General features: G+C 43.8%; 1 protein-coding gene across 2 annotated transcripts in view; it reads left to right on the top strand.

Annotated features, from left to right (window-relative positions):
* The window catches only part of LOC115105969 (exosome RNA helicase MTR4-like), a 49795-nt gene that overhangs the window by 33682 nt on the left and 717 nt on the right, over nt 1–15396 (top strand). The window contains exons 21-25 of one of the 2 annotated variants that reach the window (XM_029628516.2): nt 6439–6602; nt 9723–9828; nt 12130–12186; nt 13030–13192; nt 15068–15172. In XM_029628516.2, the coding sequence (XP_029484376.1) occupies nt 6439–6602; nt 9723–9828; nt 12130–12186; nt 13030–13192; nt 15068–15172 (595 nt within the window). Of the gene's footprint in view, nt 1–6438; nt 6603–6956; nt 7081–9722; nt 9829–12129; nt 12187–13029; nt 13193–15067; nt 15173–15396 lie in introns of those variants that run through there. The other variant, XM_029628517.2, reaches the window with a different exon arrangement.

The following is a 15396-nucleotide window of genomic DNA, read 5'->3' as shown; positions in this document are numbered from 1 at the left end:
GTATTATATTTTCCATTCCGCACTGTCCTTTTTCCCAGTTCAATTCCAGCACATATGGTGAATGTGTAGCCAGGTCAGTACAGTACAGCTCAGCTTGGTTAAAGTTAGCTCTGTAGTGTGAAACGAGCCCTGCTCCTACAACTGGCCTTGGTCATGACCTCTGTGACCTCTGCGCAATCGATGTGTGTGAGATATATTACATATCTGTGCATGGGGAGGGACAAAGCCCTATAAACCAGATTACAAACACACTGTTTGATTTGGCAAGACTTGAGAATTACATCCATAATAATCCAAGATGGCGTAGCAGTCGGACGTGTGTTTTGTCTTGTCCCGTGTAAATAGTCGTTTTCCTTGTTTTTTTTCCGTATACTAATCTCACTTTCCATCTACGGACTGAATATACTTTCCTGCAACCCGCCTCACCCAATGTGGTGCGGATCTGCTATTTTTATACTTTAGAACCCCAATCAGAAGCTAACTAGCTACTAGCTGGTAGTCAGTTAGCCACTGCTAGCGGTCTTCACCGTTAACTCGGACGCCAGCTAGCTTCAGCTCGGTCAATACCTGCCAGTCAGCACAGCGCGATATCAACCCAGAGTATATCGGACTGCTTTTTCTCTACCATGTTCCTGCTGCAAGCTCTGGACCATTACAAGGGATCATCGCAGTTAGCTGCAACCGAGTGGCTACTGCTGGCTAACGCCTCTGTCCCGAAGCAAGCACCAGTTAGCCTTGAGCTAGCCTCGAGCAAGGCCCATCTCCCGGCTAGCCGAAGAGGTCTACCAGCTAATTCTTGGGCTACAATACCTGGAATTGGAAAGCTGCCGCGGTCATCCCGCTCTTCAAAGGGGGAGACACTCTAGACCCAAACGGCTACAGACCTGTATCTATCCTGCCCTGCCTTCTCTAAAATATTCGAAAGCCAAGTTAACAAACAGATCACCAACCATTTCGATTCCCACCATACATTCTCCACTATGCAATCTGGTTTCTGAGCTGTTCATGGGTGCACCTCAGCCACGCTCAAGGTCCTAAACGATATCATAACTGCCATCCATAAAAGACAGTACAGTGCAGCTGTCTTCATCAACCTGGCCAAGGCTTTCAACTCTGTCAATCACTGCATTCTTATTGGCAGACTCAATAGCCTTGGTTTCTCAAATGACTGCCTTGACTGGTTCACCAACTACTTCTCAGAGTTCAGTGTGTCAAATCGGAGTGCCTGTTGTCCGGACCTCTGGCAGTCTCTATGGGGGTGCCACAGGGTTAAATTCTCGGGCCGACTCTCTTCTCTGTATACATCAATGATGTAGAGCTTGCTGATGGTGATTCTCTGATCCACCTCTACGCAGACGACACCATTCTGTATACATCTGGCCCTTTGGACACTGTTAACAAACCTCAAAACGAGCCTCAATGCCATACAACATTCCTTCTGTGGTCTCCAACTGCTTTTAAATGCTAGTAAAACTAAATGCATGCTCTTCAACCGATTGCTGCTCGCACCCGCCCGCCCGACAATCATCACTACTCTGGACGGTTCTGACTTAGAATATGTGGACAACTACAAATACCTTGGTGTTGTTTGAGACTGTAAACTCTCCTTCCGGGCTCACATTAAGCATCTCTAATCCAAAATTAAATCTAGAATCGGCTTCCTATTTCGCAACAAAGCCTCCTTCCCTCAATCATACCCTCGTAAAACAGACTATTCTACCGATCCTTGACTTTGGCGATGTCATTTACAAAATAGCATCCAACACTCTACTCAGCAAATTGGATGGAGTCTATCACAGTGCCATCCGTTTTGTCACCAAATCCCCTTATACTTCCCTCCACTGCGACCTGTACGTTCTTGTTGGCTGGCCCTCACTACATATTCGTCGCCAAACCCACTGGCTCCAGGTCATCTCCAGGTCATGCTAGGTAAAGCCCGACCATATCTCAGCTCACTGGTCACCATAGCAACACCCACCCGTAGCACGCGTTCCAGCGGGTATATTTCACTGGTCATCTGCAAAGCCAACACCTCCTTTGGCCGCCTTTCCTTCCAGTTCTCTGCTGCCAATGACTGGAACGAATTGCAAAAATCACTGAAGCTGGATACTCATATCTCCCTCACTAACTTTAAGCATCAACTGTCAGAGCAGTTTACCGATCACTGTACCTGTACACAGCCCATCTGTAAATAGCCCACCCAACTACCTCATCCCCATAATGTTTTTTTTCTTTTATTTTGCACATCTATCACTCCAGTGTTAATGCTAAATTGTAATTATTTCGCCTCTATGGCCTATTTATTGCCTTAGCTCCCTAATCTTACTACATTTGCACGAAATCAAATAAAATGTAAGAAGGGCTTTATAAATACATCAGCTGATATCTCAGTGCTGTACAGAAACCCAGCCTAAAACATCAAAAAGCAAGCAATGCCGGTGTAGAAGCACGGGGGCTAGGAAAAACTCCCTAGAAAGGCTAGAACCTAGGAAGAAACCTAGAGGGAACCAGGCTATGGGGGGTGGCCAGTCCTCTTCTGGCTGTGCCAGGTGGAGATTATAACAGTACATTGGCAAGATGTTCAAATGTTCATAGATGACCAGCAGGGTCAAATAATAATAATGTGGTTGTCGAGGGTGAAACAGGTCAGAACCTCAGGAGTAATTGTCAGTTGGCTTTTCATAGCCGATCATTGAGAGTATCTCGACCGCTGCTGCTGTCTCTAGAGAGTTGAAAACAACAGGTCTGGGACAGGTAGCATGTCCGGTGAACAGGTCAGGGTTCCATAGCCGCAGGCAGAACAGTTGAAACTGGAGCATCAGCACGGCCAGGTGGACTGGGGACAGACAGCAAGGAGTCATCAGGCCAGTTAGTTCTGAGGCATGGTCCTAGGGCTCAGGTCCTCCAAGAGAAAGAGAGAATTTAGAGAGAGCATACTTCAATTCACACAGGACACCGGATAAGTATCTGGAGAATTTCTCGTCACAACAGACGGACCTAGTACCCCGACTCATAAACAACTGCAGCATAAATACTGAAGGCTGAGACAGGAGGGGTCGGAAGACTCTGTGGCCATGTCCGACGATACCCCCGGACAGGGCCAAACAGGCAGGATATAACCTGTTAATAGATTTTTCTATTGTGTTATTGACTATACGTTTGTTTATCCCATGTGTAACTCTGTTGTTTTTGTCGCAATACTTTGCTTTATCTGGGCCAGGTCGCAGTTGTAAATGAGAACTTGTTCTCAACTGGCCGACCTGGTGAAATAAAATCTAAATTAAAATAAACACGCTCGTAAAAAATCAAATCTCCAACCCTCTGCTTGGCTTCTGGGACTATGCCACTGCACAAAGTATCGGCCTGCATAACATCGTGTCCAAATCCGGACACAGCAGGACACACATGCATACAGACCGGCAGGCAGACACTTTCATTAGAAACACAAAGCTGGTTCAATTCTATTTCTAGTGCATTTGTTGTAATTGACATAGGCTTGTAGGGTTTATGCCTAAGTATCTGCTAATCAGCTTTACAATATCAGTTAATGTGTATAATAAATATCCTCTGACTTAGTGGATTGGCTGGAGGTAGCCTAACACAGGACCTGGAGGTAGCCTAGCACCGCTGTTGTCTATCCCATGTTGTCAAACTCTCCCCGCAGCATGTTCTAGTGGTGTTGGGTGAGCCTGTAATTGGATAATGGTCTTAAGCAGGGACAGTTACACAAGGTGTGTGGCGGAGAGGAACAAACTGGCCTGTAAGACAGACCGAGACTATTAACCAACACTTGGTCTCAGCTGTGTCAGTTCCGACTGGGCTGAGATCTGATTGGAGTTCATTCCTCAGTTTGCAGCTTCAGTCATGCAAGGCAGCTTTGTGCTACTGTTTTACGGGCTCCTAACCAACTGTGCTTTATTACATGCTCCTTAGACAGTCTTTTTTCGCATTGTTTGTAACTTATTTTGTACATAATGTTGCTGCTACCGTCTCCACTCTGGGCTCCCGAGTGGCGCAGCACAGCATCTCAGTGCAAGAGGCGTCACTGCAGTACCTGGTTCGAATCCAGCCTGCATCACATCCAACCGTGATTGGGAGTCCCATAGGGCGGTGCACATTTGGCCCAGCGTCGTCCGGGTTTAGCCGTCATTGTAAGTAAGAATTTGTTCTTAACTGACTTGCTTAGTTATATAAAGTTTTTTATTTTTTTTTTATTTTAAAATATGCCCGAAAGAGCTTCTGGATATCAGAACAGTGATTACTCACCTCGAACTGGATGAAGATTTTCTCTTTAATGAGTCCGACTCGAAAGAATGCTGTTTCTCCGAAACCATGCCCAAATCCCCGTCATTCGCGTGAAGAAAAGACTGATACAGAGGGGGAGATGGGGGTGTCTTGTGAGACTTTGGTGGCAAGTGGGTAACCCGCCTCTACCGTCCGATCTATTGGCCAACGTACAATCGCTGGAGAATAAACTGGATTAGCTCTGTACGAGACTATCCTACTAACAGAACGTTAACTGTTAACTATATCTTGCTCCTACCCCAAAGCCATAAGAATGCTGAATAATTAAACGGCCACTGGACTATTTACATTACAATTAAACATTTGATTTATATGATTTAAAATAGTACATTTAAAGGATTGTTTGCACTGAGAGCAGGGATTTTTCTGCCATAGAAGCACTTGGGTGGGCTGCCTAAGCATATATTTTGGATGCCTAAGTCTAACCTATTTGTTTTTTTATATATACATTTTTAGAATGTAAAACTAAAACCAGATATAAAGTATGTAGGAAAGAAAATGGTGATGTGCTTAGAAATGTCCTTGTTTTCCATGAAAACATACTTGAAATGAGTTGCAAAATGATGAATAGAAAATATAGTTAAGGCGTTGACAGGGTTATAAATGATGATTTTTTTAGTTAAATAATAATTGTGTCCTTCAAATTTAGCTTTCGTCAAAGAATCCTCCATTTGCAGCAATTACATCCTTGCAGACCTTTGGCATTCTAGTTGTCAATTTGTTGATGTAATCTGAAGAGATTTCACCCCATGCTTCCTGAAGCACCTCCCACAACTTGGGCTGGCTTGATGGGCACTTCTTACGTACCATACGGTCAAGCTGCTCCCAATAGGGTTGAGATCCGGTGACTGTGCTGGTCACTCCATTAGACAGAATACCAGCTGAATGCTTCTTCCCTAAATAGTTCTTACATAGTTTGAAACTGTGCTTTGGATTATTGTCCTTTTGTAGGAGGACATTTGCGCCAATTAAGCGCCGTCCACAAGGCATGGCGTAGCAAAATAGAGTGATAGCCTTCCTTCAAGATCCCTTTTAGCCTGTACAAATCTCCCCCTTTACCTACCACCAAATCACCCCCAGACATTACATTGTTTCCATCATGCTTGACAGATGGCGTCAAGCACTTTTCTGCATATCTCTTCTTCATTGTGATCCGAACACCTCAAACTTACATTTGTCTGTCCATAACACTTTTTCCCCCAATCTTCCTTTCTTTGCAACTCTGCCTAGAAGGCAAGCATCCCGGAGTCGCCTCTTCACTGACATTGAGACTGGTGTTTCTCGCAGGGAATAGCGTTCATTTCTCAGAACAAGAATAGTGACGAGTTTCAGAAGAAAGTACTTTGCTTCTGGCCATTTTGAGCCTGTAATCGAATCCACAAATGCTGATGCTCCAGATACTCAACTAGTCTGAAGTCCAGTTTTATTGCTTATTTAATCAGAACAACAGTTTTCAACTGTGCTAACATAATTGCAAAAAGGTTTTCTAATGATCAATTAGCCTTAAAAATCTTCCGTTTTTAGCTACAATAGTCATTTACATTAACACGTCTACACTGTATTTCTGATCGATTTGATGTGATTTTAATGGACAAAATATTAGCTTTTCTTTCAAAAACAAGGACATTTTAAGTGACAACTTTTGAACGTGTGTTATTTTTTATAATGATATCTTTGTGCGCTAACAATCACCAAAATCAAAGCTAGACCAAGGGTAATTGAAAATATGAATTTAACAGTATTGCTTTTAAGTTTGAGCAGAAAAACGGCATTAGCCGTGGCAAAATGCACTGAATTATCTTAAACGGCAAACGGAATATGTAGAATCCTGAGAAATTTGCTTTAAAACGGCAACATTTTCTCTCCGCTCCATGGCAAAATGTGTAGAATTGTAGGAAATTAAGTTTAAAGCTGATAAAATGCGTCTTGACTCCATGGAGAATTGCAGGAAATTGGTGTAAAAATGCTGAAATTGTAAACACAAAAATGAGGGTTTTTAAAATTCTGCTGCTCCAATTGCAACTCCCCCTGCAATGCCTAAGCCCCTTTTTGATTCACAGAGACTCTTTTCTTTATCCTTACTAGAGGGTAAGGTTTTAAGCAGTTATGTTATCCCGTGTCTCTGTCTGTCAGATTGCAGGGGACATTAAAGGGGCCAAGCGGGAGCTGAAAAAGGCTAGGACCGTCCTGCAGATGGACGAGCTGAAGTGCAGGAAGCGTGTCCTGAGACGTCTGGGGTTCGCTACTTCCTCTGATGTCATCGAGGTGAAGGGCAGAGTGGCCTGTGAGATCAGCAGGTAAGGAAAAGAACACCTGCAGCAGTAACACTTTACCCCAAAGTTTGCATTTTGGTAATGATGAAAAGCACAGGACATAGAATAAAACCTACACCAGTCAGATTTAATCCCATCCACATGGATACATGTCGATCTTAGGTAGTTCTAATCTAAAACCAGACAATAGCAGATGTACCGAGCCCAATCTTATCATGCAACCTGTTTAAAAGCAAGGTTATGTTATAATTCTGTTTAAGGCTGTATTAAACCCCCCTCTGTAATAATATTATGTGTGTATATTATCTTGCTATTGAATCTCTCTGTAGCAATACTGTGACAGATCTGATACCTGTGTTATTGCTGTGTATGAGCCAGTGCTGATGAGCTGCTGCGAACAGAGTTGTTCAACTTAGAACAGTTATATACATTGAACAAAAATATAAATGCAACAATTTCAAAGATTTTACTGAGTTCATTCAAGTAAATCAGTCAATTTAAATTAATTCATTAGGCTCTGATCTTTAGATTTCACATTACAGGGCATTAGGGCTGTCCCCGAAAGAAGAAGAAGAAAATCTTAGTTGCCCGAAAGTCGTCTGCTCTGTCGACCAATCGATTGGTCAAAATTCAAACGTGTATTTGTGTATGTAACACCCTATTTGTTTTGATTAAAAACAACTATATATGCATTGAGCTAATCTGATGCTCTAAGCTCACTGTTTGATTAATTAAGACACAAATTACTCAAGAGGGAGCCAGAGATCAAGATAACCAGAAGAAAAAACCTTCACCTGTCCCGACCATTCACCCGCTCCTACTGGCTTTCGCAGATTCCGCCATTACGCTCTTGAAGTTGCCAGTAATAGGCTACACAAGGAGTCGGCAAATTTTCTAATGTGGAATGCCAATTTATCTTACAATTTTTTCCGATCTGCGTTCAAATTCTGGTTTTCATATGCACATTTAGGTGCAACAATTTAATTTATGTCTTCGTATCTGACTCATTATCATGTGGTTAATCAAAATTCTATCCAAATGAAAATTAGACAAACCTATAAAGTAACAATTGCCATCTATGTAAAAAATAACCTATAAAGCCAACAAATGAAAACATTGCAGCCTGCAGTTAGAAAACAACCTGATAAAAATAAATATCCTGGGCCTCCCGAGTGGTGCAGCAGTCTTAAGGCAAAGCAGTGCTTGAGGTGTCACTACAGACCCGGGATCGATCCCAGGCTGTGTCACGACCGGCCCGTGACAGGGAGTCCCATAGGGAGGCGCACAATTGTCCCAGCGTCGTCTGGGTTAGGGGAGGGTTTGGCCAGCGAGGGCTTTACTTGGCTCATCGCGTTCTAGCGACTTCTTGTGGTGGGCCAGGCGCCTGCAGGCTGACTTCGGTCATCAGTTGAACTGTGTTTCCTCAGACACATTGGTGCAGTTGGCTTCCGGTTTTAGCGGACAAGTGTTAAGGAGTGCAGTTTGGTGGGACATGTTTTATAGGACGCATGACTCAACCTTCGCCTCTCCCGAGCCCGTTGGGGAGTTGCAGCAAAAGGACAAGATCGTAATTAAAATTGGGAGAAAGAGGCTAAAAATTAATACAAATTAAAATACACTCTTTTAAAAACCTTTAAATCACATTGGCTATGCATGCCCTGTTTGCAACAGCTTGAAACATTGTGTCAACTATTAACTTGGGTCTGGCCTGAAGCTCCTTGGAACATTGTGTAAAATATTCTGGGCCCTCAGTTTCTACCTCCTGTGAGCTCAGAACAGACACAGCTGTAGGCTATTTGCGCAAGGAATAAGTAATCAGGTGGGCCTACTTTATGACAGTTCAACTGGATTCCTTTTCATGCTGAGTGGTTATCAAAAGGGATAGAGCTGGAAAGTTTATTCAAATTAATTGAGGAAGTATTGTAATTCTCAATTGATGTAAAAGCACACTTTGTTTGCTTGCTGTTCGAGGTGAAGATTTATTTTTTATTTATTTATTTTTAACCTTTATTTAACTAGGCAAGTCAGTTAAGAACAAATTCTTATTTTCAATGATTGCTTAGGAACAGTGGGTTAACTGCCTGTTCAGGGGCAGAACGAGAAGCTCCACAGCTCATAAGTGGTGGTGCATTAAACCAATCAGAAATGCTATCAGATCCCCACATGTGCACATTTATATGCCTACATTTGCACGCAGACCAGGTAGCCCGTACTTCTAAAAATCTAATACAATTTTATTGGTCACATACACATGGTTAGCAGATGTTAATGCGAGTGTAGCGAAATGCTTGTGCTTCTAGTTCCTACCGTGCAGTAATATTTAACAAGTAATCTAACAATTTCACAACTACCTTATACACACACAAGTGTAAAGGAATGAATAAGAATATGTACATATAAATATATGGATGAGCGATGAACGAACGGCATAGGCAAGATGCAGTAGATGGTATAGAGTACAGTATATACATATGAGATGAGTAATGTAGAGTATGTAAGCTTTATATAAAGTGGCATTGTTTAAAGTGACTAGTGATACATTTATTACATCCAATTATTAGTGGCTAGAGATTGAGTCAGTATGTTGGCAGCAGCCACTCAATGTTAGTGATGGCTGTTTAGCAGTCTGATGGCCTTGAGATTGAAAAACAGTTTCTGTCTCGGTCCCTGCTTTGATGCACCTGTACTAACCTCACCTTCTGGATGATTAATTGAGGAATTGATACATTCCTGTAGTTAGCATGCCAATTGCAGGCTCCCTCAACTTGGGACATCTGTGGCATTGTGTTGTGTGACAAATCTGCACATTTTTGAGTGGTGTTTTATTGTCCCCAGTACAAGGTGCACCTGTGAATTGATTGTGCTGTTTAATAATCTTCTTGATATGCCACACTTCAAGTGAATGGATTATCTTGGCAATGAGAAATGCTCAATAACAGGGATGTGAACAAAATTGTGCCCCAAAATTGAGAAATAAGTGCGTATGAAACTTTTCTGGGATCTTTTATTTCAGCTCATGAAACATGGGACCAACATGTTGCATTTATATTTTTGTTCAGTGTATATTAACATGCTGTAAAAAAACAAAACAACAAATGTATTGACAATGTGACTGATCTTCGAGCTGTGTTCTGTTTGATCCAGTGCTGATGAGCTGCTGCTGACTGAGATGGTGTTCAACGGTCTGTTCAACGATCTGACTGCAGAACAGGTTACTGCTCTGCTCAGTGTCTTCGTCTTCCAGGAGAATGTAAGACACACACACACTGGGAACACACTCCGATGCACACCATTTCCTACGCAATCAGATAAAACACTTTTGGCCAGATAAACAACATCCTCCTTTCTCCATGCCATCACGCCACCTCTTACTTACTTACTTACATACATACATACATACATACATACATACATACATACATACATACATACATCAACAAAAGCACACTAACCTCTATTACCTTGCAGTAACCTAGTGACCTTATCTCTTGAGTTTACGATTCGATCTCCAGTACATCCTCTTGGGGCTTCCTCTCTCCTCAAGGATTTCCTGTGTCAATTCTTTGAAAACATTTTGTCTTGTCTAGCTCAATTTCAGACCTCCCCAATAACAAATTCCACTCACTCCAGGCAGCGGTCGGTCAATCTGTTAAAAGTAGACCTTAGTAGGTCTCTGGCACGCTAAGTGATATGAGCCTTCACCGGTTTCTCAGTACTGCCAGATGCGATCGTGTTCCCTGCACTCAGCCCCTCCCAAGCTTCATTATGGCACCCCTCGTGTCTCTTTTGTATCTAATGCTCCTATACTTCTGAGTATAACAATGTTCAGTTTCACCCAGAATCCAACAACACCAAGGAACTTGAAGCTCTCAACCTGCTCCACTACAGCTCCGTCGACGAGAATGGGGGCGTGCTCTGTCCTCTTTTTCCTGTCGTCCATCTCCTTTGTCTTGATCACGTTGAGGGAGATGTTGTTGTCCTGGCACCACACGGCCAGGTCTATGACCACCTCCCTATAGGCTGTCTTGTCGTTGTCGGTGATCAGGCCTACCACTGTTGTGTCATCGGCAAACTTGCTGATAGTGTTGGAGTTGTGCCTGGCCGTGCAGTCATGAGTACGGGAGGGAACTGAGCTTACGCACCCCTGAGGGGCCTCTGTGTTGAGGATCAGTGTGGCATATGTGTTGTTACCTACCCTTACCACCTGGGGGCAGCCCGTCAGGAAGTTCAGGATCCAGTTGCAGAGGGAGGTGTTTAGTCCCAGGGTCCTTAGCTTAGTGTAGTGATGAGGTTTGAGGGTACTATGGTGTTGAACGCTGAGCTGTAGTCAATGAATAGCATTCTCACGTAGGTTTTCCTTTTGTCCATGTGAGAAAGGGCAGTGTGGAGTGCAATAGAGATTGCATCTGTGGATCTGTGGGGGAGGTATGCAAATTGGAGTGGGTCTAGGGTTTCTGGAATAATGGTGTTGATGTGAGCCATGACCAGCCTTTCAAAGCCCTTCATGGCTACAGACGTGAGTGCTATGGGTCGGTGGTCATTTAGGTAGGTTACCTTAGTGTTCTTGGGCACAGACACAATGGTGGTTTGCTTAAAACATCTTGGTATTACAGACTCGGACAGGGAGAGGTTGAAAATGTCAGTGAAGACACTTGCCAGTTGGTCAGCGTATGCGTGCAGTACACGTCCTGGTAATCCGTCTGGCCCTGCGACCTTGTGAATGTTGACCTGTTTAAAGGTCTTACATCGGCTGCGGAGAGCGTGATCACACAGTCTTCCGGAACAGCTGGTGCATCTCATGCATGTTTCAGTGTTATTTGCCTCGAAGCGAGCATAGAAGTAGTTTAGCGCGTCCGGTAGGCTCGTGTCACTGGGCAGCTCTCGGCTGTGCTTCCCTTTGTAGTCTGTAATGGTTTGCAAGCCCTGTCACATCCGACGAGAGCCGGTGTAGTACGAGACTACATTGCAATTTAGTCTTTTATAGTCTTCTATATGTCATATCTACTGCCTGCAAGTCTCCATCTCTTGTCCCTCTTGTCTGTCAGCAGATAGTCTCTGTGACATTCACATGCCACTGTGGTCCAGTGTCTGGGTGCCCCGCTGGCGTCCATTGTCCTATCATTAGTCAGGCTAACAAAGGACATACCAATTTGAAGCTAAGGACAAAATATTGTGACCATTCATAGTTTGAGATCTGTTAAGGTCAACCGTATCCTTTAGAGAAGATACATTTAGCCGTCACAGTAAAACGAGATGCTCTGCAGTCTGAGGGCTTCGTCCCATTACTGAAGTGGGTCACTGCATGTTTCTTAAATCAATAACCGACAGACGGCAGTAATGTTTTATTGACACTTAGGAGTACTGGAGCAGAGACCGATCAGTTATCCTGCCGAGTGCCCCGGACCACAACATCGGCTGACATTTTCTGTTGATTTTCCAACTATTCTTCATGTTGAATTGGCGAAAACAGCCTCTGTTCTTCGACACACAGCAGGTGAAGTGTCCAAAGTTTTAGACTAACGTCATGTTTGTGTTCTCCTCCTTCCCTCAGGCGAATGAGATGCCCAAGCTGACAGAGCAGCTGGCTGGACCACTGAGACAGATGCAGGTAAACATTCCACATGACGCTGCGGAATAGGAGCTGTCCAGGGGGTTAGCCTAGGTTACAAAGCAAGATCAATGTGTTTCCCTGGTCAAAAGTAGTGTATTTGGGGCACAGCCAATGAGTTTAGCAGCTGGCTTTTATAAATATTATTAAATAACTTTAGGTTGCCTAGTGGTGCCAGTAACCGAGAGGTTGCTAGATCGAATCCCCGAGCTGACAAGGTCAAAATCTGTCGTTCTGCCCCTGAACAAGGCAGTTAACCCACTGTTCCTAGGACGTCATTGTAAATAAGAATTTGTTCTTAACTGACTTGCCTAGTTAAATAAAGGTTAAATAAATATAGTATTGCAATGGGCATGGTAGCAAACTGGATATGTGGTGATGATGCTTTGACACACCCCTCAGACCTGGTTTAGTCTGCTTTTCAGGTGTGTGGTTTCTTATACTTAGTTCATGTTAAACCAAAGCATTGATGTTTAACTAGACTGCAATCTATGTGAGACTTGGCAGCCAACCAGTTGACCTATTCTAATGACTTACTGCTGTTTCTGTCTGCTGAGACTTGGCACATTCTGCAAAGCCAGCTAGGTCCACAGTCTACAATCTAGATGTTTGGTGAAAGATTAAAGATTTGGGTCTCCCTGCCTGAGTGTTTGCCTTCATTTGAATGGCTGCTTGAGATGAACAGGAAACTACAAAGAAAGCTTAAGTTAATGATAAATTTCCTGTCCATTTAATTTTCTATTTACAAGGATTCAGCACCCAAACAGCTTCAATAATTATTCTGAGCTCGAGCATGTTATTATCCAATGTCTGTTTTGTTGAACTGTCTGTTGTGGTTGTCAGGAGTGTGCCAAGCGCATTGCTAAGGTGTCTGCAGAGGCTAAACTGGAGGTGGATGAGGAGACCTACCTGGACAAGTTCAGGCCTCACCTGATGGATGTGGTCTACACCTGGGCTAACGGATCCACCTTCGCTCAGATCTGCAAGATGACCGACGTCTTCGAAGGTAACAACCCAACCAACACCTGTCGCCTTAATACCTGTACAGAACTACGAAATGGTTAGCTCTTTCCAAATGTTCTTATGCAGGACGTCAGACATCTTTGAAGGTAAATTATACATGCATTTTAGTCATTTAGCAGGTGATCTTATCAAACTTAGTCAGTGCAAGGTAACTTGCCTAATGCCTGCCCCCAATGTAAATGAAATGGATTTCTGAGCACTTTCAATTGTTGTCTTTCTGTTTCCATGTGGGGTCTTTCTGTTTCCAATGTCTACAACTAGCAGTTAATAAAACTATTTGGTTTGGCATCTTTCATGTTGTAGGTCATTGAAGGTGAGCCAAATGACCTGGGGTGGAACTCAGTTGAAGCACATGGTTTTCTCTGCATTCTGAGTTGGCTTTGGTCCATTATATATTGTCAGGGATGGTTTTTGTCTGAAAGAGGCACATAGTTGGGGGCTTGGAGTGGGAGAGACTCTTCAAAGGAGGACAGATTTGAAGCCCTCCCTGGATGAACTTCAATGGGCTGAAATGTATAGCTTCAAAATGTTTACAACTATCATGTGCGTGCAATGGACTGTCCTTACATCAAGAGTGGCACTGTCTATGAATTTGAGCGGGATTAGGCCTGCATTTCCCTATTCCCCAATCTGAAAAACTAATCCCAGATTGTAGCTTTAAAGGGATACCCATTTGTATGTCTCTATGTGCAGTTTAAAGGAAGTTGCGAACTAGCATTAGTGTAATGTCTGGAAGTCTTTGGTAACGTCTAGCATGCTAGTAGATACCATAGACTTCCAGTCATTGCGCTAACACTAGTTAGCATTGGCTCGCAAAACTACCTTTAACTTCCTTCATACTGGACACAGAGACAACATGGTGTCCATGAGTTCGTTGGGGTCTGGGGAAGTAGATCAATGGCTTTATTGCCCCCCCCCCCCCCACCCGTTCTGTTGGTCTTTAGTATAATCCTCCCCTGTTCTGTCGGTCTTTAGTACCCCCCCCCCCGTTCTGTCGTCTTTAGTATAATCCACCCCGTTCTGTCAGTCTTTAGGTATAATCCACCCCGTTCTGTCGGTCTTTGGTATAATCCACCCCGTTCTGTCGGTCTTTAGGTATAATCCACCCCGTTCTGTCGGTCTTTAGGTATAATCCACCCCGTTCTGTCGGTCTTTGGTATAATCCACCCCGTTCTGTCGGTCTTTAGGTATAATCCACCCGTTCTTTAGGTATAATCCACCCCGTTCTGTCGGTCTTTAGGTTTAACCCCCCGTTCTGTCGGTCTTTGGTATAATCCCCCCGTTCTGTCGGTCTTTAGGTATAACCCCGTTCTGTCGGTCTTTGGTATAATCCACCCCGTTCTGTCGGTCTTTAGGTATAATCCACCCCGTTCTGTCGGTCTTTAGGTATAACCCCCGTTCTGTCGGTCTTTGGTATAATCCCCCCGTTCTGTCGGTCTTTAGGTATAATCCACCCCGTTCTGTCGGTCTCTAGGTATAATCCCCCCCGTTCTGTCGGTCTTTAGTATATCCCCCGTTCTGTCGGTCTTTAGTATATCCCCCGTTCTGTCGGTCTTTAGTATATCCCCCCGTTCTGTCGGTCTTTAGTATATCCCCACTGTTCTGTCGGTCTTTAGTATAAACCCCCTGTTCTGTCGGTCTTTAGTATAAACCCCTCCTGTTCTGTCGGTCTTAGGTATAACCCCCTCCTGTTCTGTCGGTCTTTAGTATAACCCCCCTGTTCTGTCGGTCTTTAGTATAACCCCCTCCCGTTCTGTCGGGTCTTTAGTATAACCCCCCTGTTTTGTCGGTCTAAAGGGAGTATCATTCTGTCTCCCTGCGCTGAGTTGTCTGTTTGCATATTGATCCCTGTCTGTAGGTAGTATCATCCGCTGTATGCGTCGCCTGGAAGAACTGCTGCGTCAGATGTGTCAGGCAGCCAAGGCCATCGGCAACACCGAGCTGGAGAACAAGTTTGCAGATGGTAAGATCTGTTATGCACACTGGCTGACTCGATCCTCACACAGCTCAGAGAATTCAACTATAGTCTAAACTAGTAGATCAAGTTTGCAGAGGGTACATTTGTTCTGCCTACTTCCCTCTTGTAGCCTGCTTCCCAGACCCAGATTAAGCCTACTGGACGAGGAAGCATTCTCAACTGCAAATCTTGTTAAATGGCTTTTTAGATATTTTTGGCAAACTGGTCCT

Source organism: Oncorhynchus nerka, linkage group LG22 (assembly GCF_034236695.1).
Source record: "Oncorhynchus nerka isolate Pitt River linkage group LG22, Oner_Uvic_2.0, whole genome shotgun sequence".
Lineage (NCBI taxonomy): Eukaryota > Metazoa > Chordata > Actinopteri > Salmoniformes > Salmonidae > Oncorhynchus > Oncorhynchus nerka.
The sequence above is the reverse complement of the archived record's forward strand: the minus strand, read 5'-3'. Positions and strand labels throughout refer to the sequence as shown.